Source organism: Pygocentrus nattereri, chromosome 23, assembly GCF_015220715.1.
Source record: "Pygocentrus nattereri isolate fPygNat1 chromosome 23, fPygNat1.pri, whole genome shotgun sequence".
Taxonomy (NCBI): domain Eukaryota; kingdom Metazoa; phylum Chordata; class Actinopteri; order Characiformes; family Serrasalmidae; genus Pygocentrus; species Pygocentrus nattereri.
In genome coordinates this window covers 12,208,276-12,236,096 of record NC_051233.1, presented here as the reverse complement: position 1 = coordinate 12,236,096, position 27,821 = coordinate 12,208,276, and the positions used below count along the sequence as shown (strand labels likewise).

The window sequence follows — 27,821 nt, the reverse complement described above, 5'->3', positions numbered from 1 at the left end:
ATAGTGCAGTAGCTGTGTGTGTGTGTGTGTGTGTGTGTGTGTGTGTGTGTGTGTGTGAGAGTGTGTGAGTGGAGTGGACTGTGTAAGCACGTGTAAGTAGAGATTCTGGGCCATGGCCCACTTGGCTCAAAGCCATGGCTGTTTTGCGATGCCTCAGTCTGTGCCCTGCCTGTATTATCTTGGAAGTAACACACACACACACACACACACACACACACACACACACATACACACACACACACTCACAGACACACCACACACATTCCTTCCCTACATCAAAGTTCAGTACAGCTCTACACTCTACACTCTCCTCTCTTTTACGTTCGTCCCAAGGTGGCTCTGCCTCCTAAGGCGGTGGTTCGGTATTGGAGGTCACTCCTTATTCTTCCTGGTGTCACCGTGGAAACTGAGAAGATTGCCACTGCATGCGGATTGTGGTGCTCGCCACTAGAGGGCAGCCTATCACCACATTTTGTGGATTAGAAAGCGATGTGAATACTCATTTCATTGTTTACTTGTTTTTCAGAAAATTATTTGACATGCAGTTCAAGTCCTTAGACACTGCAGAGTCCTTTTGTTCTATTGAAGTATCTTTATACAGAGAGCACATCATTACTGTATGTATTTCCCTGTATTGAGTAAATGACCTGCCTCACAGATGATCCAGGACCTGTCTTAATAGGGAAAATGGCTGTAGAATACTGTAACCTAGAGACACTGGTCTGTAATAAGCTCATTCAGGATAGATAGTAACTGAATCTTGTTTTATGCTTTCAGCATCCCCCTCACACCCTTATACCCTCACACACGCTGCAGGCATAGTTTCTGTGTGAGTGCGTGTGTCTGTCTGTCTGTGACTCTGCTTGTGTGTATGTCTCTGCATATATGTGTACAGCTCTATTCAAGTTGGTACTTTATTTTAAGGGATTTTTACCCAGCATGAATCTGCAGTGTGTAGTTTTTACAGTCTGTAAAAAATAATTTTGGAGTGAAGTACTTTAGAAATACGGAGGTCCCTCAGTAACAGTAGTCCTGTTTGTCCAGTAATGTGATAATATAACCTGTTTATAGACATGACAACGTGCTGTGTTGTTATTGTTATTGAGAGTGGCTCCTTGGGAGTATTTCACAAAGCATGAGCCAGATAATCTAAGCTGATGTCCAATAATAATGTCCAGTAGGAATATCTCTGCTGTTTTCTTACTGGACTGACTTGAATTTACACTTAAGTTATCTGACTAAACTGAAAGATCCTGTTGATGTAAACACAGTCTCTTACATTTCATTCCATGACAATTTGGGAAAGGCTATTCTGTACCATTTAAAGGTTCTTATGGCTAATGGAAGACCTAGTTCCAAAGGAAGACCTATTTTAATAATGAAAACACTGTTTAGATATTCAAAATGTTTCATTATGAGAAATCATAATGAATCAGAAACTGTAAGTTAAAGGGGAAGTGGCTGAGAGAGAGTTTGCAAAATATGCCATTAATGCCATTAATGTAAAATCAGGGACAAGTTGCATTCTGTGTTTGTGTTGACATTTGATAAATTTGTTATTGAACTTCAGTTCAGTTAATTATTTCTCTTTGTTTTTCATATTGTTTTTTATGACACATTTTTATCGGCCTACATTTTCTTTGTCCTTCGTGATAGTTAGAATAGATAGATAGAATAGATAGAATAACTGTTCATCAGCTGTCTGTCGTACTTATTATTATCACTTATTAATACTAATATTAGTATTAGTCAGAATACACATCCCTATTGACCCAAATCGGTCAAACCAAGTCAGGTCCTTACATTACAAAACCTCTCTGTCATTAAAAGTCTGCCATTTCAGATTGGAAATAAGCTTGAACACATAAGATGTGTAAAATCCTCATTTCACCCTTTTATTTGTTCGGTCTTCCACTTAAAGACCCCAAGACTGAGTGTGTATTGTGTTCCAGCAGAGAGCTCTTGCCATAAAGTGAGCTGTGCACACAGATGTTTTGTGCATTGCCTTTTTTTTGTGTTTGTTTGGGCAGAGGCATCTTCCCTGGGCTTTGCCAGCTGAGCTGACACTCTCTTTGTTAAGGAGAATGCTGTTGCTTAGCTACCCTGCGGATAGCGTTTACCACAGCAGCCTCTGTGTCTCCACTCTCTTGACAGGGAAGACCTCTTCAGAAAGAGAGCATGTGTGAAAAACCAGCCGTTCTTTTTAAGAGCTGTTATTGATTTCACCATAAAGAACTCAGTGAATTCATAGAACTGTACTTCAGCTTTGGACACGTCGATAATTTCATTAGATTGAATGTCAGCAGAAACTGTCAGTTTAAGGGTAAGAGGCTGAGAAGGGAGTTTGCATACAATGCGATGTTGCGTTTGCAAAATAAGGTACAGATTTGAATATTTACACATTCAGGAATCGTGACACTGGCAGCCTTCTAGAAATGGAGGGCTGCGAGTGACACGATTCACCCCAGAATTTCCAAATTACAGTTTATAAATGACACAGTTGTAATGAAAGCATAAAATATGTTCACACATTTCAGATGGAATTTGCTAGATCTTGTTCCGATTCTGTTTGAAAATGAGGTCCATATACAGTTATTTTCTCTCAGTAGCCACTGCACTCTCTCATAACAAGTTGCATTTTACCAGTTAGCCAAAGGTGGACTTTTTCATATGTGTGCTTAGTGGAATAATCATCAGTAGAACCTGATGGCGACCAGTTTTTAAATTTTTATAAAACCTTTTGAGTTATTTTTCCTCCCACAGGTATGTGTAATGGCTGCTGTCAGTTAATTTAAAAAGTACAGCAGTTCTGTAGCTGGCAGGGTAAATGAAATGCTCAGGATTATTATGGAATACAGGGCTTTAAATTACAAGCCAACATGCTTTTCGGAGTATTTTGTGTATAGTTAGTACTTCTTGAACACTAAACAACTGCATGTATCACGCAAAAACAGATTTAAACCAATTATAGAGACCCTGTGAACAACAGCAACCAGTGTTTAACTACATAAACAAATAACAACTTAATTCTTAATGAGTAAGAAGTAGCTGATCTGATGCCATTGTGTAATTTTATTAATATATTTTTATCAGTTGTTTCCTCTAGCTGATTCTGAACTTGTAAAAAAAATTGCACTGTATTGTAGCTACGGCTGTTTTTAATGGTAGGACTACTGGTACATTTGCTGGCATTCCAACTTATTTGCAGACCTTCATAAAACTAAATATTGGGATGTTATAATGATACTGCCTTCAAGTATTGTACCAGCCCCAGTCATTACAATTACTGTTACTATATTTGTCTCCTTAAAAATGTTGCCTGTCCACCATGAAACTTGTATTGCAGTGGCTCACACACACTTTAGCATGTTCAGCCTCAAATGGCCACATGTCTCTTTGATAATTATATATGTGTAAATGAATACTTAATTTTTTTCTTTAAATTAGCCAAAGTGGTCTCCTGTGTCTTCTCTTTAGTGCAGCTCGTGTAAGAACACGCTGGCCTGCTGTGTTATTTTAGTCATGCTAGTCGTACTATTTAGCACTGGTGTCAGTTAGCCAGGCAGCTTTGGGTATTGTCAGCTGTCTGTGCAAAGTACAGAGAGGTGCATATTGGACGAATGACTGCAACCAGCTAGCAAGAGACTCGGGGAGAAAATAATGAAGCTCTGAAGAAAGGTAGAGATCAACTACAAGCACACAAAATATGCATGCAGTCCCTACTGGTAATAGATGAAGAGTGGCAGTAGCAGCTGCTGACTGTAGCCGGGTGACAAGCCACATGAGTTCACAAGTTGGGGGGTCATAGACAGTTACTGAGGTACGGGGGAGCTGGTCTTCGAGGGTGTGTGTGCAAGGATGATTTCTCACAGCTGTCAGGGGAACCAAGCATTCTTCAAACTCAAACAAGGCAGGCAAATGCACATTCACGTATTTCTGTGCATGCATGCTAATTTGTGACTTGGTGCTTGCATATAGTTTCTGTGCATGTTCTGTATATCACACTCAAAACTAGTGTTCATGTTAAGTTGTCAGAATGCAGGCATTCAGATTTCAGGGAGCAGCGTTTGGCTGCTTAAAACAAAGCATGTTGCACAAAGACATAAAAGCAAAAAGGGTCATAAATGCACGTCTCTATCTATACCACTTTTTGTAACTTGGAAATCACACTTCTAAAAACTGGAATGACAGTTTTCAGTAATATAAAAGCTTATTGGTTGTAGATAAATGTTTAAAATGATTTTAATTCGCTGTTTAGATTCTAATACGCTGTGCAACAATCAAATAATCATTAGGAGGAGCTGTAGCACAAAAATTAAGACATGTTAGAATCGTCTGTAGATGATTCTAAAATGGCTGTGAAAACTGTAACAACAAGAGTGAAGTTATAATAAAAGAATGAGGTTATCCAAAATGGCACTCATGGTATAGGAATTGTGGGCTGATATCAATGTTTTCTTTTTTTTCTGATGCTGGTAAATGAACATCTGTGAAATAGCGTTTTGTAATTTTACAGCATTTAGCAGACACTCTTACAAATCAGGGCTGCATCCACCTAGATTAGCATTACAGAGAAATAGAACACTTCTTTGTCGAAGGTTGCTAACGCAGTTACATGAATATTAGCATATTAAACATTCTGCGCTTCTGAAGAACAATGAATGTGAGTTTCAGTATGAAATATTGGTCAAATCGGTCAAACATCTGTTCGATTCCAGAATATTTTAAGAAATTATCTGCCAATACCAGTGTGATTTTGATATTATCGTATGCTGCTAGCATGCTTGAAATATTTAATAAAACACCTTTCCCAGTACACAGAATTTCTTTATAGAATTATCAACATGACTAGTGTTTTCTTCAAACTTTAATCTATGTCTGTGGAGAAGACATTTTTGGGATGAATTCTGAAGTGTGAGTGTGTCTGTTTGTATTTGTTTGTTTACACAGAAGACCACTCTAAGACCACCTTGATGCTGAACTCTGTGTGTGTGCCTGTGTGTGTGTCTGTGTGTGTGTGTGTGTGTACGTACAGGAGAGACAGAGGCTGGAGACCATTCTGAGTCTGTGTGCTGAGTATAATAAAGGAGACCCTCTGGTAGACATGGAAACGGCAAGGGCAGGTCAGTTCCCTGGGATGGAGGAGGGGTCCGTCCGGCGACCCTGCCCCGACCCTGTGGGTGTGGTAGCCCAGCGCACACACGCTCACGCACACCGACAGAGAGAGAGTGATGAAGAGAACCTGAAGGAGGAGTGCAGCAGCACTGAGAGCCAGCACCAGGAGGTGAGACACACTTACACAGTAAATGCTCTTTCAGTTCTAAATATAAAGTCAAAACCCCTCCCTAGTGTCTGCATTGAGTCATTTCTACTGTCTCTGTCTACTGTAAAAATACCTGTTAAACTTTTCTCACATTCTGTTCTGTGCCAACTGGGCTTAGGCCACCTGAGAAAACTGTATTTAAAGCTAGTCGCCTGGGAGTTGTGTTTATTTGCTTAAATAACACTAATCAAATGCAAAGTAAACATAATGGTGAATTTATTTTTTCAGTGATAATCATTAGATTAACCATTTTCATACCGCTCCTCAAGGCAAACTATTATTTGTTTGGCTTATCAGTACTTCATTAAAACTTCAGAACAGATATAATAGAGGCCAGTAAGCAGTTGCTTTGGGACCTGCCCATTAGCTTCTATTTTAGGTATATATTAGGTCAATGAGTTGTCTATCCCTCTAGTAAAGAGATTTGCATCCAAATCTGTAAAACGCCAGAGCATTCCTTTGTATTATATTAAGTTAAATCAGGTGTGCTAGTGGTGTAATTGGACAAATCCGTGCAATGGTCAAGATTCCAAGAAAAGCTTATTGCGTTTTTGTGTTTTAATGTTTATATTTATTTATTCTAATACTACTTGGGGTTATACAAGAAAAATCTCATTTACTGCCCTGATAAATAGCCTAAAACATTTTTCTTGGCTGGCCTAATGCGGTATTTACATTATGACACTAGATGGTCAAAGTCAGACTCGATTCTGTTATTTTCGTTGGTGCAGTGATGATTAGCGGAATGTCAAAATTTGTTTTTTCAACTTTTGCCATCAGCCATGGTGGTAAAATAAATTAAATCTTGACTTTTTTGTCAGCCATGGATACACCCAGTGTTATACAATAAAAAAATACAGATACACCCAGTGTTATGCAACCAAAAATAGCCTTTTTCCACCAGAAATCCACCAGCAGTCAACACTGCAAACTCTCTCCGATTATTATTTATTTTTGCCAATGTTACCATGGCAGTGTTTCCATGGTTGCATGCCGCTGTTGGTTGGAACAATGGTATCTTTTACACCAACATGTAAACAAGACTTTTGCTCATTATATTTTTACAACCCTTTTCAACCCCATTTCTCTGTCTCTCTTCTATAGCATGAGGACACTGCTGGTCTGGGGCCTAAGGAGGCAGGCTATCTGGTAGAGGAGCGGGTCAGGGTTCTGGCTCGAGTGGATGAGCTGAAGGCCCGTGTCACTGAGCTGGAACAGCAGCTTCAGGATTCCAGACAGGAGGTTGGCCATCCAGATAAACCCAGTCTTACAATAAATGAATCTGCATTCACATTGCGGGGTTGAAGTGGCACCAACCTCACAATCATTTCCAGATTTTTTTCAGAGCTGTGTGAAAATATATAGCATTTTTTTCAATCAGATTCAAGCCTCTTTCATATGTGCTCCTAGATTAGATAAATATTTAGTATTTCACAACTGTAATAACATCACATTCAAGGCAGCAGAATCATTGGAAAACATTGGAATATACATAAACCATTGTCTTGTTCCAGGGGATACTGCTGTGTATTCCTCTGCTAGACATTGATTCATTGGTACAGAACTTAAACTAACTAGCAGCTAACAACTTAATAGATAAACATTAAACTTCAAGTTTTAGCAGTTAACAGATGCTGTTTGCTCTGACTGCAGGAATGCCTGCTGCCGTACTCAGTAAACAGAACCAACAGGTTCTTGGTGTTAGTAGTTTGATACACAGAATAAAAATTCTTGGCTGAAACCAAAACTGAAATTTAAAACGTGGCCGAAAACCCAAAACTAAAATAAATGTTGTTTTTTATTTGCTGTTTTAATTATGCTTTTAAATACTACATATAGAAAACAAAAAGTTAGTAGGTCAAAACTGAGCTGCCAATAAATTAAAACAGATGATATTAAACTAACTTGACTAAATTATTGTAGTGTTCTCATGAAATCCAACAACAGAGATTAGCTGGTCATTCATTACATTACATTATCTAGCAGCTGTACTTTGTACTGGGAATGTTGTTTGGGATTTTTTTCTTTATTTCAAAACCTGAGCTTACAGATAGCATCAGTGTTCTAGCAGGAGCTTCTGCTGTTTTGCCTTATTCTGCATGCCGAAGATGTCATTTTTTCCAGTGCTATCAAACCTGTAGTAAATTAATTCTTGAGTGTTATATGCTCTCCTCATATTGAGCATAAACAGTGGTTACTAATTGCTTGTCTAGTGTCCTTCTTAGAAACCAAAAATGTAGTTATACAACTTTTTTTCACAATTTCACAATGCTACTACTTAAACTGTTTGAACACACCCACACTAACCAGCGGAAGAGAGTGAGGGAAAAAAACAACATTCATTTCTCTCATCACTTTTTCTCATTTCCATCATCAATTCTATGGTTTCTTAGGTTTTGGGTTTTGAAGCTTCATGAAAGTCCTATTTAATCCTTTTTTCTCTTTTTTTCTGTTTTTAATCTCTTTTGGGCAAAAACCGAATGAGTCACTTATGAAAATGTTTCACAGGTGGAAATTTCTGTGCATCTCTGTGCATCATTATTGTAAACAGTTAAATAATTTCCAATTTGTTAAAGAGTCGTCTTGTAGGCAAGTCATAAACAATATGAAAAATAAACAGAGGCGTTTGCAGGCAGCTTGAAGGTTAATCCATTTTTTACAAGAATAATCATACAAGGTAGACAGATGTAGTATAGATATGGTAGATCTGGATATTGTAGCTAATTATAGCAGCAACAGTAATGTCAATAATAGTGACTTCAAGTTTCTAAGGTCTGTGAAAAAAATGCTTTGATGAAATGATCTTTGATCTCAGATTTTATATTTTGATGTACATGAAAAAGTGACTGAAACATTAATTTTTTTCTTTTTTATTATTTTTCTCAAACAAAATCATTTTTTCACTACAATGGAGTGTGTTTTCCTGTAACTATGCATGTGCATGCCACTGTCATCATTATCCAGTGTTGGCAGTTTGTCATCAGTGGGACTTGATAGCAGGTCATGATGACAGAATGTGTGCATGCAAACTACAGAGGTGTGTTAACATTAACAAACAGATGTGGATCACTAACAGATGTAAATGTGAAATGTAAATGCAGAAAAATCCCATTTGAGCAAAAAATAGAATTAAGCAATATGTTGCAGAGGTTTTGTAGTATTATAGCACCAAACAAAAGACAGAGAAATATATAGGCCTAGAATTATTTCAGATTATTTCCTTGGTTAAACTAGTTGGCCACATTCTTCCATTTCTCTGTTTGAGTAACAACGTAGAGGTTGGATGTTTACATAGCTAGATATGCTTACTGTCATTAGTGTTGTTGAATATTAATGAATGGTGTTGATATGAATAGTAAATTTTGTACAATCAGCAGAAGCACCGTCTTTAGGAATATGTTGAATGCTGAGTGTGTTTTCAATGTAGTTAGAGGGTAGAAGTAGAATTTGGGTCATTTTGAATGATAAATTAATTACTGCATGTGTTATGTTACAGCATTAATCAGAATTGGTCAGAATATTGAATAGGATTTAAATATTATATAGGATTTATAGGACATGCTTAGAATATTATCAGAACAACAGTTGTGTTTTGCTTTCTTCCACAGGCCGAGATGGAGAGGGCATTGCTGCAAGGGGAGAGGAGGGCAGAGTTAGATCAAGTGGAGGCAGAATTAGAGATCATCAATCAGCTTCAGCTCAAGCTGAGTGAAGTGGAGAAAACTATCCAGAGGGAGAAAGATAAGGTAAACAGTGTGCATATACCGCTTGCACAAGTTAATTAAGGCATCCCTTCCTACCTAGGAGCATTTTGCTTTGTCGTTAGTAAGGAAAAACAATTTTGCCTTCCTTAAATTTCCTGGTTCCTGGTTTCTCTCTTGAAAGATGTTTCTGGGCGCTCTTGACTAACCTCTTTCTAACCTTTAACAACCTAATGCTATGCTTTGTCCAAATGGGGTTGTCTTTATTTGGCTTATGACTGGTGTTTGATTGGGCAGTGGGTTCAGAGAAAGAGATTTGTTTTTGGTGAACCATTAGTAAAAAAAGGAGGGAACCCACATTTCCACCACGTAGTAGAAAAGTAGTGCATTTGCTTTTTTCCTCTTTGTTTCTGTCAAAATACTTTCTCAAAATAAAAAAAAATTACTATCTCAAAATAATGACAGATTTTTTATTTTGGCTTGAAATTCTTCCTTCGTAGTGTAATATTTTTAAATAATTACTTACAGTGACAAAATAGTGAGTTATTAAAGAAAGTATTAAAGAAAGAGAAAATAAGTAATTATTTTGTCACAATAAGTCAGATTTTTAACACAAAAAAGAGCAAGATTGTCACATTTCAGTGAAAGTAGGACATTATTTCAACATAGGTTAACATTTATCAGTAATTTAGAATGTATGTTGTTATTTCAACAGGATACATTAAAATGTGAATAAATTAGTCAGTATTTGGAGATAAAAAGTCTACATTTTGACATAATATGCTAAATTTTGACATACTACTCAAAATTCATAACTCAAAGGGGAAATTATAAAATCACAGGAGAAATTTTCCTGTGTGATGGAAATGGAGTTGCAGAAAAAAAGTGTAGATTACTTTTTAAACATGGTAAGTTACCATTATTGAAAGGGTACATTACTTACAAAAGAGAAACATTGAGATTGTATGAGGTCACTGCATGACATAACTCTTTCATTCTATGAATCTACACTATAGAAGAAGAGCAGGCTGCAGTATAAACCTCATAGACACAATATGAAAAGATTTACATGGAGGCCCTGGTCCTACCTCTGTATGGTGAGCTTTTGAGCAGTGTGTTATTTTTGTTTCTCCCTCTCCTCTGTCCCTGGCTGGCTCTTTGTTTGTGCATGTATGTGTGTGTGTGTGTACGTATGTGTATGTTGTTTCGTAGGGGAGGGCTAATGTCTCGGCTGAGCGGGACATCCTGGCCAGGCTGAGGGATGGGTACAGTGAGCTGAAGAGCCAGCTTCACAAATGCCCCGAGTCTCTGAGGGAACACTTACAAGAACAGCTTGCCAGGGTCAGTCTTCACTCCTGCTGCCTAATGGAGTACAGAGCGCATACATAAGAGCTCTTTATAGATTAAATCGAGTCAGTCCAAGAAGAGCCAGGGGAATAGTTCGAGTGAATCAGAAGTAGAGTATTCAGTTAGAGTCAGTTAGGCCACATGAGGAAATTATTAATTACTGTTTATCTGGGCAGTAAGTGTAGTTTTGCTTCTAGAAACAACATATAACATTACATTTTTCTAGTTATTGATATACACTGAAGAGCCAAAAACATTATGACCACTCACACTGTTTATGGTTTAGCAACAACACATATCAAGGTGCAGAATATATTAGATGATAAATGAAAAGTCAGTTCTTGTAATCGACATGTTGAATGTGGGAAAAGTCTGTGAAGACCTGTTTTTGACAACGACCAAATCAGTATAAATAGAGAAGTGAGTTGGGGTGCTTCCGGTCTACAGTGGTGAGTACGTATCGACAGTGGCTAGAGGAGGGACACACCATGATCTGACAGCAGGGTGTTGGGGACCTAAGGCTCATTGAGGCATAAGGGCAGCCAAGGCTGTCTCTTCTGATCTAATTGACACAAGGGCTGTCATTGCATAAGTCACAGAAATTTTAATGATGGTAGTGAGAAGAATGACACACGGTGCATCATATCCTGCTGCATATAGGGCTGCATAGCTGCAGAATGCTTAGAGTGCCCATGCTAACCCGAGTAATCGAAGAAGGACAACTGATCCGATGAGTCCTGTTATCTTTAACCAGAAAGCATATTAAAAAGGGGGACATAATGTTTTTGGATCATGGCGGTATGTGTATGTTAGATGAAAGTAGGTTTGACTCCTCTTCTCTTCTGTATTCGTGCCATTGATTTCTCCTGATTTAACTTATGGTAGTATGACATAAGGAAGTATGAATTAGCCAAACAGATTCTGGATACTAATTGTAAGTACTGTTTTAACACACTGAAAGGCATAAAAGCAGTTATTATACTAATGTTTATTTGTATTTTCTCTCATATTAATGTTTTTCTGAGTATATTTTATCTTACTGCACAGATAAAAAGCTTTAAATGTAATTTTTTCAGGTTACTGTACATCTCAGGAACAAAATAGTAATATAATGGTACTATACTGAACATGTACCAGGTTTGAAAAGGTGAAAAAATCAACATAGAGAATGATAAAAGCTCTGAAACTTTTTCCAATAACACCAACACCAAGTCATGTTTTGCACAGGAAAGCTTTATTGAAATAATGATATGTCTGAGAATGTTGGCTGTTTTTCCATTTTCACTCTTACCATTTGAGATCTTTTAATAGCCAGAATCACGCTATGGACTGTTTTGTGAAGGCTATTCCACTCTTGTTTACTCCTGAGTATGTAGTTGTTTTTCTCAGTCCTTGCATGAAGTTCCACTACTATCGCACACCTAATATTCCTATGCTTGCAAATTCAGCTGCTTGCTTGCTTTGTATGTTTTAACCAAACCAATTCACTAATCGATTGATATCACACAGGATCCATAAGGCCTGTCTTTTCTTCTTCATCACTACCACATCTGAATGGTAGAATGCAGTGTTGTTTATTAAACCAAGGTTTTGTGACTGGCTGTGAGAAACATAATAAAAAATGCATCTGTAGGTTGCCATTCAGCTCCATGAAATTTGATATGTTTAATAAGTTAATGACATTTAATAAGATACAAACATATTCAGTAATGTATGCATCATCTATACACTTAAAACAAAATGAGTTTCTACAATTTGATAAAAAAAAATTCAGTGTAATTTTTAAAAACAAAATCTAAATTATACCAAAACATTTTTACAGCCCTAAATGTAAACACTCTAAAACACTGTTCAATACACTGAGTGACCAGCGTGAGGTTGCCATTGAGGTTTTTTTTGTCCATCTGCCTGTTTGTCTTGTCCATCTGTTGGTCTGTCCCACTGTCTGCGTCTACTCTTTCCATCTCCCCCGTTCATCTGTAGAAAGTAGAGGCGCTGGAGTCAAGCTCCAAGCGCTTTGAAGACCTGGAGTTCCGCCAGCTCGAGCGTGAGAGCAGCCTGGAGGAGGAGAAGGAGACGCTCAGCCGGCAGCTGCTGCAGGAGAAGGCCGATTACCAACGCAGCGTGGCAAAGAGGAAGGTATGATTCCAGGACGTTTTTATGAATCTTTCCCATTGTTCGGTCCTGTTCAGTCAATCCAAGTTTTTGTAACTGGTAATTCAGGGGTTGACCTGAAGAAGCTGGTACAGATTAATGATCAGATTGGGACTTTGTGAGTCATGCCTGAAACTGCATTTAACATAATCCCCTAGGAGAAAATGGCAGCGCTTGAGATTCAGGCCAACCAGCTAGGTGTGCAGGCAGCTCAGGACTGTGAGAGAATGGCCAAAGACCGGACCCTGGCCCTACAGATGCTGCAAAAGGTTTGCCAGAAACCATGACCACTTAGTTCATGCTGAAATATTTAGATTCTTTGCATGGTCATTTGCATAAATTTTACCATAAGTGGAGCTCAATATATAACCACGTATCAGTTGGCTGATATTAAGGTTCTTATATTATTGTTTATCAATAATATCCTCACTCAATGAACATACATCTCTAACAATTCCTAATCTCACCAATCACCAGCCACTTATTATAGCAGCGTAGGCTGGAATGGGATTAAATAATATATATATATATATATATATATATATATATATATATATATATATATATAATAAATAGTGATTTTATGGATGTTTGTGTGTTTGTTTAACCATTTTCAAGCCTATCCTCGAGGAAGCCCAGTATTATATGTAGTTATAAAGCAACTCCTGGTTTGACCAATCAGTGCTTTAGTAAATTGTGCTCATGATATAATTGATAATATTAACAAGTCTCTGTGGTAGCTGTGAAGGTGTCAAGGACAAAAATGAACCCAAGAAATTCTTGTTACTTTTTATTGTTTTTATGTTTATTTGAATTATGAATATGACTTTATTCCAATGTGTATTGTGATAAACTCACTGCTGAGAGAAATTGTTAAAAAAAAATTATATATATATATTTCAAACATAGTATTATGTTACCCCCCCCCCCGCGACCCTGACGGAGGAGCGGCTTGGAAAATGGATGGATGGATGGATGGATAATATTATGTTATATTAATTTATTATATGTTATTTCATACACAAGGCCAGAGGACAGTGGTGTTGTCTGTTGCATTTGACCAAGTCAGGCTGCTTCTCAGCTCCTTAAAAGTTGTATCAATTTCAGTGACAAATCTGTCACAGTGGCCAGGCCATACATGCTGTTGAGGACCATATTAGTGCCAGTGTCAGTAAAACAGACCCTCTTGTTTTGAAACATAAATCAATTAGATACATAGCCATAGAGTCTAAATACCATGCTTTGTATGACCCCTATAGGAAAGAGAGCGACTGGCTGCACTGGAAAAGAGATTCCACAGCTTGACTGGGGGGAAGAGTTTCCCAAAAATCTCTACCACCATGCAGGAGGTAAGAACTCACTACTGGCACCAGCCGAGTTCTTTAACCGTCACAGGCAAAGGATCCAAGAATCTTTACTGCAGCGCTGTCTGATGATATTAAGCTCCTGTCACTCTTCACTGTCATTGATCTGACAGGCCCTCTTCTGTAGAGCAGAGTATATAGAACGGCTGCATGACTTGAACTTGTTTTCTTCTGGAGCATCATCAATATTCATGAGTTGCTGTTTGTTTGATAGCTGGGTGCTTTGTACTGGCTGTTGAAATACTCACCCTTATCTTGTGTACTTTTCTTGGTGCTACTGATATCTATAGGGATCCGCTTCACTCTGTCTCTGGGCAGCGATGTAAAAATTCAGTCTCGACTGTTGCCGTTGGCGATAAGCTCCATGGCAATGCCTCTCCGCTTGGCCATTAAATATGTAAAAGGAGTAGGGGGTAGAATTATAAAGCACAGCGGCTTGTGGAAATGGTGCTCCTGTGTGTGTGTGTGTGTGTGTGTGTGTGAAAACGACCCCCACCGTTCATTCTGACCTTGTGACTGATATTCAAAACAGGAAGTGCTACATATCAGCGAACCTGAACTTTACAATGAAGTCTCTACCCAGCATTCCCCACTTGCTGCTCCCTGCACCCAAAGCCCCACCTCTCAGACCTGCCCCATCAGACCTCAGGAGGTAAACGAGTGGCATGCTAGTGCTCAATGGCCTTCAGAGCTGATCTGGGATCTTTAATATTACATTTATGATAAGAGAAAGGTGGTTGGTGGAGAAATGCATGAATGGGTGATGGATTCAAACAGGTTGTGAAGAATTTTAAATAAGCTAACTCAAGAAACTTCAACCGCATGGTATTTTACCACGATTTCTCTGCTTATGTGCCCTAATCATGACTGATTGTGATGTTTATCTTAGTTCTAAAGCAGGTGCTTATATTGTTGTAATTGTTTAACAAGATACTTAAAGAGATAGTTTGGTGAAAAATCTATTTACACAGTCTTCCTCCTGCTCAAATGTAGGTGGTAGGCCAAGAGCTCTTTGGTTTAGCACTGGAGCTAAAAGGCCAATAAAGCTTACAAGTAATAGAAGCCAGCGTCAACTTGTTAAGTATTCTCAAATAATGGACAAAAATACAAACAAAATTCAGGCTTCAAGATAGCAGCTGCCACTGAATTTACATCTATATTAGGTACTTTTAGAGATCTCAGATAATATCAGAATAATGGCTGAACCCTTTACATGGCCATGGTTCTGCCATCTGGCCCAGAGTTCTGTTGCACACATTTACAACCTAAGAATAGCTCAACCCATTTGCAATGAAGTTACTGAATAATAAGCCTTAGTATGTAATAAGTCTGGGATTTTAAGGGGTTAAAAAATGAGCAACATCGGACCAATATATTATATTGGTTATATTTGACCAAAGTTTCAAGCCAGTGTTTAATGATGTATTTATTGTAATCTGGAAAAGCAGAATGTTTAGGTGATGTTGGGCTACTGTAATAAAATCTATGTAGTCTGCATTGACTTTACTGAATTTTTAACCCAATAGGAAAAAAATGTATTTGTTGAAGGTGCTAATCCAGACAGATGAATTCCAAATTTCTACATTTAATGAATGTTGATGTGTTGACACATAAACATATACATACAAAAAAATACAAAAATAAATACGAAAATATCAGAAATCAGTGTTAATGCTAGCAATTTTGTCCATTTTATAGATAGTAGTATGTTCTAGAGAGTTGTGAGGAAATTTATTTGAGATTACTTGACAACTTGTGGGTGATTTAGAAATGCAGTGTTGCATGATGATTGTTTTGAGCTTGGAGCTCAAATGTAAAATTAAAGAAGCAAACATCGAACACCAGCCGTCTTGGCTGATTTACTATGTTTGAGGGGGGGGGTTTTTGCATTCAACAGTAGTTGCCAAACTGTTGCTTTAAAGTAGCAATTTATTAACAAATTAGTGGTGCATGATTTTCAGCGTTGTTCTGGTCTGTTTGGTTGTCTTTCCTGTGAACTGTGTAATGCATATAGTTGACCACCTCTTGTGGTTCAGTGTAAAGCCTGATAAACATGTATACTCAACAGTTTCAGTGGACACAGACCTTGTTCCTGAGACTTAAGCTCTGTTGTGGGTGTTGCTGATCATTAATTGATCATTAGTTGTAGGCAGATATTTTAGAGACCATGGGAGTATTTTCATGTGGGAATGCAATTATATATTTATATTTATAGTGTGGTGTGTAGGGGTGTAGCAATACACACGTTTCACAATGTGATATTCATTGTGTTTTGTGCAACACAATATGGCACATTGTCAAAATATATAAAAGTTGAAAAGAAATATACTGATACATTGATAAATTTTACTGTGCAAAAGTAAGAAACCACAATTTATTTATTACATGTCCAGTCAAAACATTAAATACAGAGTTATTCATTTCAGACATATTTTTAAGTAGAGATGTGAAGCACTTGCATAAGCAAGGGGAAAGTGAAAGGAAAGTAAATGAAATAACCAGGCGTTTCCAAAATAAAACAAAAAAATAGTGGCAGAAAAAAACTCCTAGCAACCATGCCAGACCTGATAGACCACCAAAACTATCACCGCTGTGTGTATGAAAGTATTTGTAGCAATCAGCCATTTCTAAGAAAAGGAAATAGACAAAAAAGAACATGGGCAAAGTAAACAAAGCTTTTGGTGTTCAGAACAATGGACTGTCCAACCCAGAGTCTGAATGTGTTTGTGTTTACTTGTATTGTGAGATCCAAGTAAATGTAACCAACTTCTAAGACTGAACTTTGGAGCTATCTTTGCAGATTCTTTGCACAAACACTGAGTCGCTTGAATAGAAAGGAATCTGTAATAAAGGCAAAAGGAGGACAAGCTAAATATTTATTTGTTGAGGCTTCAGTGCAATCTGTTTTAATCTTTATTAATGTGTGTTCACTTCTTTTTTCTGCTGCTGAAAAATGACTAATTGTACTTATTAAAATTAAATGAATGAAGGGTGAACTGTGACTTTAAGAAAGTTCTGTATATTGTCAAAACAAGAGCATAAAACAAAGCACAGGTGCTTGGTGAATGCATAATTAACACAAACAAGTAATGTTGTTCAAATTAGTATTTTAGGATGAAGCAGTTTTTAATAGAACATTTGAAGACATTTATGTCAGCATATGTGACACTGCATAAAACGTGATGGCCTTTGAGTCACAGCTTGCATTGTCTCGCATCCCCTGTATCTACAAAAATTAACAGGAAAATGTGTATTGTGACACCCCTAGTGGTGGGCTTGTGTTATTTAGTGTATTTGAGCATGTGCTGATGTGTTCCTGCTGTTGCCTATTCTGTGACAGGAGATTTAGCAGTATATGGTAGCTGTTGTGAATTAGTGTTTTTTGTGATTAGTGAGTGGATGTTGTACTGTGTGTGTTCAGGAGTACCTCAGACTTTCAGATGTATTTAAGATGTATGGCAGTGGTTGCATTCCAGCTCCAGCCACATCCCCTGCCCCTCCCACCCCCTGCCTCTCTCTTTCTGTAACACCAGATACCCCTCGCGAGGTATGATTTTACAGCTCTTTCTTTTCCTTTGCATTTCCTACCCATCACTCATCTACAGTAGCAGTCAAAAGTTTGGAATTCTGGAAAAAATGCTAACAGCATTGAAAAAATTTGGCCATTAATCATTTATCACATTTACACATTATTAATTTACTAACTTTGTCACAACTAATAAAATGACATTGACATATATTAGCATTCAAATGTTTGAAATGATAATTCAAATGTTTGGGATCAGAAGTTAAAAGTTAGAGAATTTAAAAGTTGGGAATTAAGTTTATACTGAAATGAATGTCCAGAATGCCTTATATTTGAAATGTGTTGATCAAATCTCAGGCAGTTATTAACATGACAGGTGATTCCAAACTTATGCCCTCTTCTCAATATATTAAATACCCCCTCAACAGCTCTCAGCATATGTAGAATTTCAAATCTCTTGGAAAAGTATCCCAAGTGGCTTTTCATGAAGCTGCTTGAGAGAATGCCAAAAGTGTGTGAAGCTCACTCAAGGCAAAGGGGGAGGCTCTCTTGAAGAATCCACAGTAGAAGATTTGTAGTTTGAATTTGTTTAGCACACTTTTAGGGCACTATATAATTTCATGTTATTTCATGGTTTTGTTTGTCTCCACTGTGAATGTTAAAATATGGAAATTAGTACAAATAAGGGAAAAGGTTTCCATAAGTAGGTCCAAACTTTTAACTGATGCACAGATGTGTTATTTGTCACCATTCAGTTTTTATTCTTATTCCTTCTGTTTTTGCTCCATTATTAATCATTGTCAGACTGATCTCCACTTTCTCAGTTCTCTCTTTTCCTTTCTCTCACTTGCTCTTACAACCCATTTATCTCTCACTTTTTTTGCTACTGCCACTTTTGGCTTCTTTTCAGTTCTTTCACAGTGTCTATTTACTGCTTATTGGTGTTTCTAAACATAGTAACTTTCTTTTTCTGCTTTCTACCACCTTAAACACCTTCACCACATTCTCATCCTGGTGTGTGTGTGTGTGTGTGTGTGCGTGTATGTGTGTGGGCACGTGGTGTATGTATGTGTATGTGTGCACAATACATTGTGTAAAGGAGTATGTGACAGTTAGTCAATTAAACCAGATCTTTGGGATGCCCAAGGCTGATCCTTCCCCAACGGCTCCTGTCCAATCATTCCAAGCTATTGTAGCTGACCCTGCCTTCTCTAGCCACATAACGGAGTGTGGCCCAGTCCAGTCTCCCTCTGCTGAGGTGTGTTTTTTTTCCTATACTGTTTTCTGTTATTTATTGTGTCATTCTAGTATTCATCGTCATAAAAATATACATAAATACATACAAGAGAAAACAGTACTGATGGCTTGATTTATACTGAGTACAATAGGGTGCAAAAATGCATTGATGCGTTATGATGCCTGGTCTGAAGGTTATGATTCATTGTTATTACATAAAGATATAACAATAGTCAAATTAAGTGGGCTCTGGAGAAGTAAATTACTAATTAAGCAACCATCTGAAAAATAATTATTCTGTTTTAATGGGTAGGTATGTCATTCAAGTTGAGGAACATTTTTTAATTGTGCACGAGAGGGAGCAATAGGCAGTTGGCTCCACTAGACAGGCCTACTACAAAAAGTATACAACTGAAAATAGTGGTGATCATGTTTGTGAAAAGACAGTACAATTGCAACAATGTACCACATCAAAAGTGAACATCTGTAAGCGATAAGACGGACACCTACTTTGTCCATGTTCTCAGAGACGAAGTGTCCTGCATGGTGGTGTGAAGAGAAGGACATAGTGGATGGCAATGGCTTTTGAGAGCTGATATTATAGTTGTGAGCCCCGCAGTTTTGTCAAAGCTAAGTTCTCATGAAGGGTTTCACAGGTGGTTGAGCTGTTTACTTCATGTACACGCTGATGCATAGTTCCATCCGTCTGAACTGTGTTCTACAATCCTTACAAGAAACACTTTTTATTTGATATGTACACATACATACATGTGTGTATATCAAGTGCTTTGCAATGGTTTTAACCTTTGCTCAGCCAATCAGATTTCAGAGTTAACTGTCTACAATTGATATTTTTATGGGAGACATTCCTATTTTTTTGCTTGCTGACTAGCGACTGTTTATCAACTAATGATACTCTGTTCCTTTTGTGTGTTTAGTAGGTTTTAAAAATAATCAAATTGTATTGTGGTAAAAAAATTAATTTCATGATGCAATGAATTGTTTCCAAAAGGATTAGAATCAGTCAGAGGTTTGTACTTTTAGTTAAGATCTACTACAATTTTCTATTTGCTGTCTTCAGTTGCAAATCTGTGTCCTTTTTCCTCTCTGAAGTTATGGCTGCATCTGTTCGATCATTCTATTTCCTCCTTCATTTCTTCCCTCTCTGCTGCCTTCCTCATTTCTTTGCCGTGCATGTAAGACCCAGGCTGATCGAAGCAGGCCTCTGGCCCCCAGGCTGGATTTAGAGCGCTGGTACCAGGACATCATGGCTGCTGGAGAGCCGAGCCATGCTTGTCCTCCTCCTCTGCCAGCTAAGTCTTTCTCCACACGCAAGCCCACGCAGGTAAACTCCACTCTGCTTCTTTTCGACTCTGTGCCTTCATTTTTTCATGTCCACCCCTGCACCCTCTGTCGCTTTCTGTCTTTGCACAAGAGTTATCGCCCACTAACAATTGCCTTAGTTTCAAAATTGTTACTTGGAAAGTGTCATTTTGTGTTGTGTTAAAGATAGACATGGCACAGATCTGATGTATTGATATAAGACTGATACAACCAGAAAATGCAAGACATTGGAAAAAGAAAAAAATAATCCAACACAATTCTGGAATAAATCTAGCCTTAAATATCAGAATTATTATGTCATATTATATATTTATCATCTTTGCCCAACATAATGCAAAGTAGGTCATGTGATGACAACATTTGTTTAAGCAGTTTGAGCATGGCACTTACAGATGGCCATTGAAGTGCTTCAGTTAAAAAACAAGCCAGTTTTAAAGAATTTGTTTTTTAAAGAATCAGTATCAGCTACTACTCAGCATCATATTGTGCCATTTCTAGTTAAAGCCTTTTTGGTCACTTGTCTCTGTGTTGTGTAAGATGATTGTGATTGTCACTGTGGCTATAGTGCTGTGTGTAGTGCTTAAATCTGACAAAGTCTTTCATGGATGTGTTCGCAGATGTACAGGTGTAAGCAGGAAAGAGGGATTTGTCAGACTAATGGCTCCTCACAACCCAGCACAGCTACACCGGGCAGAAACACCCCCACTAAGGTAACACAGAGTTTTAGACAAATTTTTCTAGATTTTTGAGAGTTTTGAGTTTTGAGAGTTTTTTAATGTGTGCTTTTACATGTCAGTCCTATTTTCAGGATCCTAAGTAAATAAATAATTGTCTGTTGATGTGTTTCCTGGCCAACTGTGTGTCGTTCCAGTTGTGCACATCTGTGATGCACCAATATGGATTTCTTGGGCGAGTAACTATAATGGATAATTAACAGCTTTTATTATATAAAGTTCACATTAAAAGCCAAATATGAAGTACATTGAGCTTAAAACTCCAGATTAAGAGTTGAATAATTCATTAATTTTATATGGTGATGACACAACTAAATGAGCGTAAAGACAATTGTTGTTAGCATTTGCATATTTAGCAGAAGCTCTTAGAGTGACTTTCATCTATTTGAATGTTTAGAATCCAGCTGAAGGACTGTTATTCAGAGTTCCTGTAGAATATTAAAATGTCCTATAAAGTCTTAAAATGTCTGAAATTGTTGCATGTTTTGCTGTTATAGGTGTTAAATTCTAAGATAATGCCTAAATACTAAGATGAACTGAATGATCAGAGTGCTGCAGTCACATTAGCAGGTGTCAAATCACCTAATGTTGCTTCAAGTTTGTCTCTTGTGACTATGCTCCAGGCTGCATTTGTTTTTGTGTTTGCGTGTGCCATGTTGAGCTGCTCACAAGAAAATGTAAAGATATCTGTGGATGTATCACCATTTTTTAAATATATGAACTGCAGTTGTAAGTTAAAATGTTTCTCTTCTTTTTTTTGTTTAATACTATTAGGAATAGGAACTTCTTCATTGTGAAAATTCCAAACCAGCTGTGTTGCTAAATCGTGACTACAAATCGAATATACCCATAGAAAATGACCTGTTGCCTGTTGTTCTATCACCTGTTAATGTCAAAGTACTATACATTTGTTGTCGGTAGGAGAACACAAATTCGTTTTCCAGCAATGACACTGCCATCCATGGCCAGGAGTCCAAGATAATATAATAGGGTGTTGTCTCTGAATGAGTAGGATGGCTCTCCCTCCTTGTTCCATCACTCAGCACAGCACTAGGCAACGTGTGCGTCTGTTGGCAGATGTAACAGAATTGTCGGTTAGTGTTCTCCTTAAAGCATGTAAGAACAGTGTTGTGTCAGCAGCAAGTTGAAAAGATGTTGTTGCTGGCTTAACATGACCGACTATAATAGTTCCAGAACTGTATAAAGAAAGCAGTTCATGGAGTTAAATAGTGACTACCACATATGTCATGCATGTGTATCATAAGTGTATACATGCTTGATTTTCATCTGTTTACTATGGGTAATGCTAATATAGAAATTGTGGGCCAATATTTTTTAATGTGCATATCTGCAGATGCCAATGCCAACACAGAGAAATAAACATTTATGAAATATGAAAATTGGAGTTATATTAGGATTAGTATTATAAGGAAATATAATTTTGTTCTGGCAGGTTATAAATGCAGTAAAATGAATAAAATGCATTTTAGAAGACAATTTAAGTTCAGTAGCCCAGTGTGACTTAAACATTCTGCTCTTTTGTATGTCATTAAATATCAGTTTAAAATATATAGGTCAGATTTAAACATCTGTCCATCTGTCATCATATCAGCAACCCTATACTATTGGTATAAGAGTAGCATTTCTGTCTGGACAAGTAAACCTTGTGTACCCATTGTGATTTTCATTTCTGTGAATTTGAGAAGAACAGTCACCATTTGCATGTGCATTTATGAACATGAAGTTATCGGTTTTAATTTCCATTTGTAATAGCAATATTAGACTGACTATAATAAAATATTGCACACCCAAAAATAAAATGTCTAGAGTTGATTCAGTGGCATTTGCAGGTGTAGGCTGCTGCTGGTGTCTCTCAGAATGAGAACCAAAAAGTGTTGAAGCAGGCCATTATGAGTAGTGGAAATGAACACTTGGCCAAAAAAAGAAAGTCAAAAAAGCTGACAAAAAACTGTTTACATACTTGCTAAAATGATTACAGTATGTAGACTACAGCTTGTGCCACTAAATGAAACGTCCTAGAAAACAGAATGATTTGGCTCTTTGGCCCTGTTGAATGAAAGAGTGTTTTTAATAACTACTAATTTTCTTTCATGATTAACATTATTTGTATAGCCTTAGATTTGGACACCTCATTATATTCCTTTTGTTGTTTTGGGTGAAGATTTTTGGCTTGCTTTATCTTTCAAACGTTTTTGGCTTCTGAAAATTTGTTGCATTTCTTGTTATGAGATCAAAGTGATGGAATGAATAAAGTGTGGAGAAAAAAACAACTGCACATAATCCATTGATGATGTAACTGCCATAAAGCATGCTGTAAAGCATACAGAAGTACATTATCTGTCCAGATCCAAACAAATACCTCAAAACTCAGTGGACAGCTTTAAACTTTGCACCAGGAAACATACCAAAATATACTGTGGATGTTTTCAGACCCAAAATGTGATATGTTCTTGACTGGCCAAGTCAATCACCTAACCTGAACCCCGCTGGGTATGCATTTCACTTACTGGAGACAAGGCCAAAGACAAAAGCCTGAAACAAGTAGGAGGTGAAAATGGCTGCATTTACAGGTCTGGCAGAAATTCACCAGGGAAGATACCCAGCATTGGGGGATTGTCTGTGGATTGCAGGATTCTGGCAGTTATTGATTGCACAGCAGACGTTAAACATGACAATTTTATTTATGTTAGTTTGTCCAGTTACATATGGTTCCCTGATGGGTTATGTACAAAACAGATTGTGATTCCATAAATGAAAGCCAGCATTCTGTACTTTAACCTCATAATCACTGTTGCGTTTCAAGTCCAATGTGCTGGGTTTTGGAGCCAAAACAACAAAGGTTGTCACTGTACAATTACTTCCAGGCTGCATTATGTTACTTCTAATGATATTTCCCCTATTTTGGTTAAAGATTTTGTCATAGTCGTTACAGATGCTGTGTTTTGCAGCATCCAAGCTGTCAGAGTTGTCTACTACTAATTTTTGCAGGGCCATGTTATGACAGCTGTTGGCTCAATCTGTGGCAGCCAATATCTTATAATGGTCAGGCTTGTCATTGCAGATCTTTCACTTCAAATTACATGTGTAGAATTATCGTTCATTACCACCGTGTTCCTTAACCACCAGAGCCTGCCAGACCTGTCGACCTCGCATCTGGACACAGACACCAAGAGACTCGCTCCGGAGGGCAAAGGTAAAAAGGCTTGCCAGTCACAAGAGTGTCATAAATGTCATAAGAAAACAGCAAAAAGTAATTTGACCCAAAAATAACATTCTTAGTATAGCAAATAGACATCTTAAGTATTCCAAGTAATTTTGGACCATTTCTACCAATCTATTCATCATGAAATGTTCACACAATGTAAAAGGCAGCTGGCAAATGTTACAACACAAATATATATATTTTTGTGTGTGTGTGTGTGTGTGTGTGTGTGTGTGTGTGTGTGTGTGTGTGTGTGTGTGTGTGTGTGTGTGTTACAAGGCTTTCTTGTAACAGTAGCACTTGTGTATATCGTGCTGAGTGTTAATTGCTGCGTGTAGACATAAAGGTTCAAGACTCTTAAAGTTGTACTGTGTATTGCAATTGGAAAAGAGCTTCTAATACACAAGATACATCCAGGTACTTCTCATTTGTTCTCTTGTCAAGCTTCACCTGCTCTCTGTACATGTCTCCCCAGGGCTCCAAACATCTGACGACTCCAGAATCCGCCCCACGGATCTGAAACAGAGGCTTGACATGGAGCCCCAGTTCCACTGGGGGGCGCCGCAAGGCTCTTACTCCCAGCTCAACGGCCCTTACTCTTCCACAGGAGCTCCCACTGTGCACCACTCCATCCTGCACCACCAGATGCCCTCAGCAAGTGGCCCTGCGTACGACACTCTGAGTCTGGAAAGCTCAGACAGCGTGGAGACCAGCGTATCCACTGGCAACAACTCTGCCTGTTCACCCGAAAGGTGAGAGACAGTTTCCATGGGAACATTGGTCTGCCTCTGTTCCCCTGACAACGGGTCATCCTGCCCAATTTCCCCCTAAATGTTTTTTTTTTTTTTTTTCATTTTTTGTGGTTCTCTCCTTTTGAAAAGTTGCCCAGCCTGTTGCCATGACAACCCCCAACCATGCAAGAGACAAGAGATTCCTCACCTGTTCAGAGTTGTCTTGTCCCGAGGCGGAACAAGGGTAGACTGTCATATTATGTATTCCCCCGTAGTAGGGGAGGATTCGGGTATTTTGTCAGCCGTGAGAGGATGTTCTCTTGATGCCAGCCTACTTTTCAATTCTAGTAGTTAGATTCGGAGCTCAGAAAAGGTTTTGGCTCCATTTCTTGCCAATGTTTTCATCCCCTTTGAAGTTTTAATACGTCAGAGCTACAGCCCCCGGTCCCGACCTACGGTCAGCTTCCCTTTCCCTGTTTGAGATAGTAAAACAAACTCTAACTGAGCGCTAGCACTTAGATCAGTTGTAACATGTTGGCTGTTCCTTGCCGAATCAGTTGTAGTGGGGAAAGAAATCTAGTTTCAAACAAGCGCCTCCAACTGTCCGACATCTTTCTAGCAGCTGCTCCAGTTGCATAAAAAAAAGCCAGTTGAGCATAAGTGCTTATGTTTGTCTTTGAGCTCCCACAGTAACAGTGCGGCTGGATGTGTTTGTGTCTCAGTGGCAGCGGCCTGGCCGGGCTGAGGCTGGAGGAGATGGAGAAGATGTTGAAGGAAGCTCAGCAGGAAAAGGCCCGACTGGTGGAGAGTCGTGTGAGTCCCATTAAACTTTAATTGTCTGCGAAATATAATCTCTCTCCTGAATTTTAAAGCAGAGCCTCAACTCCCTTTGCCTCTGCTGCATTGAAGATTGTTTCTTACCTACAAAGGGTGACTGACATGAAAGACAGGCTCTTAACAAGTTCTCCTACAGTAATACACATATTGACATTCTCCTGTGAAATTATTTTTTCATATATCCCCAGTCACTTCTCACTGTGTGCTTTTGCAAATGTATTTTTTTCCCCCTTCAGCCTGTTTCATCTTCTCACTATTAGTTCAATGCCCTTCTCTCTCTGTTTCTGTCTCTCTCTCACTTTCTGTCTTTCTCTCTCTCTCTCAGGAGAGGGAGGCACAGGCTCGGAGGCAGCTGCTGGAAGAGGAGAGGAGGAGGCGAGAGGAGGTGGAGAGGAGGCTGCAGGACGAGACCGCGCACCGGCAGAGGCTAGTGGAGGAGGAGGTCAAGCTGAGGGAGAAACACTGTTCTCAGGTCAGCGCAGGGCTATGAAAAGGAGCAGACATGAAAGAGTACCAGCTGCTTGGAGATCAGTTGCACCCTCAGAGTGCAGCTTGCCTGAGACTTCTTACAGACATAAAATGTTGGAGGGCTTTTTTGTCCGGAGTTTGTGTTTGGTTTTAGATGATTATTCTATTTTGTCAGGTACCATATACAAAAAACATTAATCTCAAGTGGCTGTAAAAAACATTTTGAATATGCAGCCTTGGGCAGAAAGATACAAAGCACAAAATACACAATATATACAAATACAATAGAGACAAATACACACCTTGATAATCATAGTTGTTAGTTTATAAAGATAAAACTCAAATTACTACTGACACCAGAAATCCTTTTTTCTCCAAACCATTTGAAAATGACAGCTGCTCTTTACATTGTGTGAACATCTCATGATGAATGGGCCAATAGAAATTGCATACAATTAATTGGAATAATATTAATTGGCTGTATTAACATCTGTTAAACTAAAAGTGTTTTTTCCTTCTGTAAAATTGCTATTTTCATTTTTTTACAATAGTGATGGAATGGTCCTTGTGTCCAGTTAAATGAACGCAGACATATGTTACTTCAATTCCATTTTACTTAAAGGAAATTGGAGTATTGCGCAATGGTCAGCGTCTTTGCTTCATTTATTCTGCTAGTGGACACTCCCTGCATGTGGCTTGTCCTGCTGCTCTTGTATGTTTTAATAGTGGTTTGTATAGTATAGTGGGTAACACCTCTGCCTTCTACACCGTAGACTGAGGTTCAGTCCCCTGCTTTGACAAGCACTCTACACTATACCAATACGAGTCCTTGGGCAAGACTCCTAACACTACCTTTGCCTACCTGTGTAAATTAATCAAATTGTAAGCTCTGGATAAGAGCGTCAGCCAAATGCCATACATGTAAATGTAATTTATTTCATTTCCAGTCAAAACAACCATTAAATGCAAATAATTAATTGTTCCTTCTGAAAAAAAACAGCACAAAATATATAGTTAATTGAAAATAACAGATGCCTCAGCAATTCAACATTATTAATAAAAAAAAACAATTTTTAATATATTTATCCTTTTTTTTCATTACAGCTTCAATTCTTTTAGTGAGACTTCCTTTCAGTTTTTCAAAGTTCAGTCACAGTAGTTGCATTTTCTGCTTTTCATGATCCAAGTAATCCCAAACACATTCAATGATGTTAAGGTCTGGACTCTGGAGAGTCTTGTCTATTGTTCTGAAAACACTGGCAACTTTATTGTTTGAACAGCCTCTTGAAGCTACACGTCCTTTCAGATTCATAGTGTTGAGTTGTCTTGACACAGTGGATTACAGAAAGAAACATCTGGACTTTTCATATCTGAAACAAGAGTGGAGCTTTATTTTCTCCTGTTTCTTAAAGATGAAAGTTTTAAGTGTTATTTATCTGAGGGTGCTTGTTTCACCCAGGAGGATAAGTGGCTTAGAAAATGTGTGTATGTGTGTGTGCGTGCGTGTGCTTATTTAAGTGGCTCACCAGGTCTTGTGCAGCTGTTCGGAGTCCCATTTTCTCTACATCTTTTAATAATTTTTTTGGATAATTTTGGAAACTCCTTAGTTCCCTTATGCAAGTGGAGAATCTTATATCTCTCATCAGAAATCTCTCTTGAATGACTTGTCCTTACAAGCTGTATTGACGGGAAATTAAATAAATGAAGGGCATTCTCTGACTTTTGCACAGTACTGTATAAAAGTATGTACAGGTTTTCAGGTCAGCTGGCATTTTATTCCAATGCTCAATAGCTTCAAATGAAAGGAAGCACTTAGAAAGGCAGGCTTGCACG

The 27,821-nt window shown here is 38.1% G+C and overlaps 1 protein-coding gene across 5 annotated transcripts in view; it reads left to right on the top strand.

Moving 5' to 3' along the window:
- Window positions 1-27,821, top strand: part of phldb1a (pleckstrin homology-like domain, family B, member 1a) — an 83,234-nt gene that overhangs the window by 49,870 nt on the left and 5,543 nt on the right. For 3 of the 5 annotated variants that reach the window (XM_017701765.2, XM_017701767.2, XM_017701766.2), the window contains exons 7-22: window positions 5,036-5,284; window positions 6,428-6,565; window positions 8,932-9,069; window positions 10,237-10,365; window positions 12,355-12,510; window positions 12,684-12,794; window positions 13,785-13,874; window positions 14,422-14,541; window positions 17,311-17,436; window positions 18,515-18,673; window positions 19,853-19,996; window positions 20,613-20,705; window positions 23,877-23,943; window positions 24,428-24,704; window positions 25,406-25,496; window positions 25,846-25,992. In XM_017701765.2, the coding sequence (XP_017557254.1) occupies window positions 5,036-5,284; window positions 6,428-6,565; window positions 8,932-9,069; window positions 10,237-10,365; window positions 12,355-12,510; window positions 12,684-12,794; window positions 13,785-13,874; window positions 14,422-14,541; window positions 17,311-17,436; window positions 18,515-18,673; window positions 19,853-19,996; window positions 20,613-20,705; window positions 23,877-23,943; window positions 24,428-24,704; window positions 25,406-25,496; window positions 25,846-25,992 (2,235 nt within the window). The remainder of the gene's footprint in view (window positions 1-5,035; window positions 5,285-6,427; window positions 6,566-8,931; window positions 9,070-10,236; window positions 10,366-12,354; window positions 12,511-12,683; window positions 12,795-13,784; window positions 13,875-14,421; window positions 14,542-17,310; window positions 17,437-18,514; window positions 18,674-19,852; window positions 19,997-20,612; window positions 20,706-23,876; window positions 23,944-24,427; window positions 24,705-25,405; window positions 25,497-25,845; window positions 25,993-27,821) is intronic. The other 2 variants (XM_017701769.2, XM_017701770.2) reach the window with 2 other exon arrangements.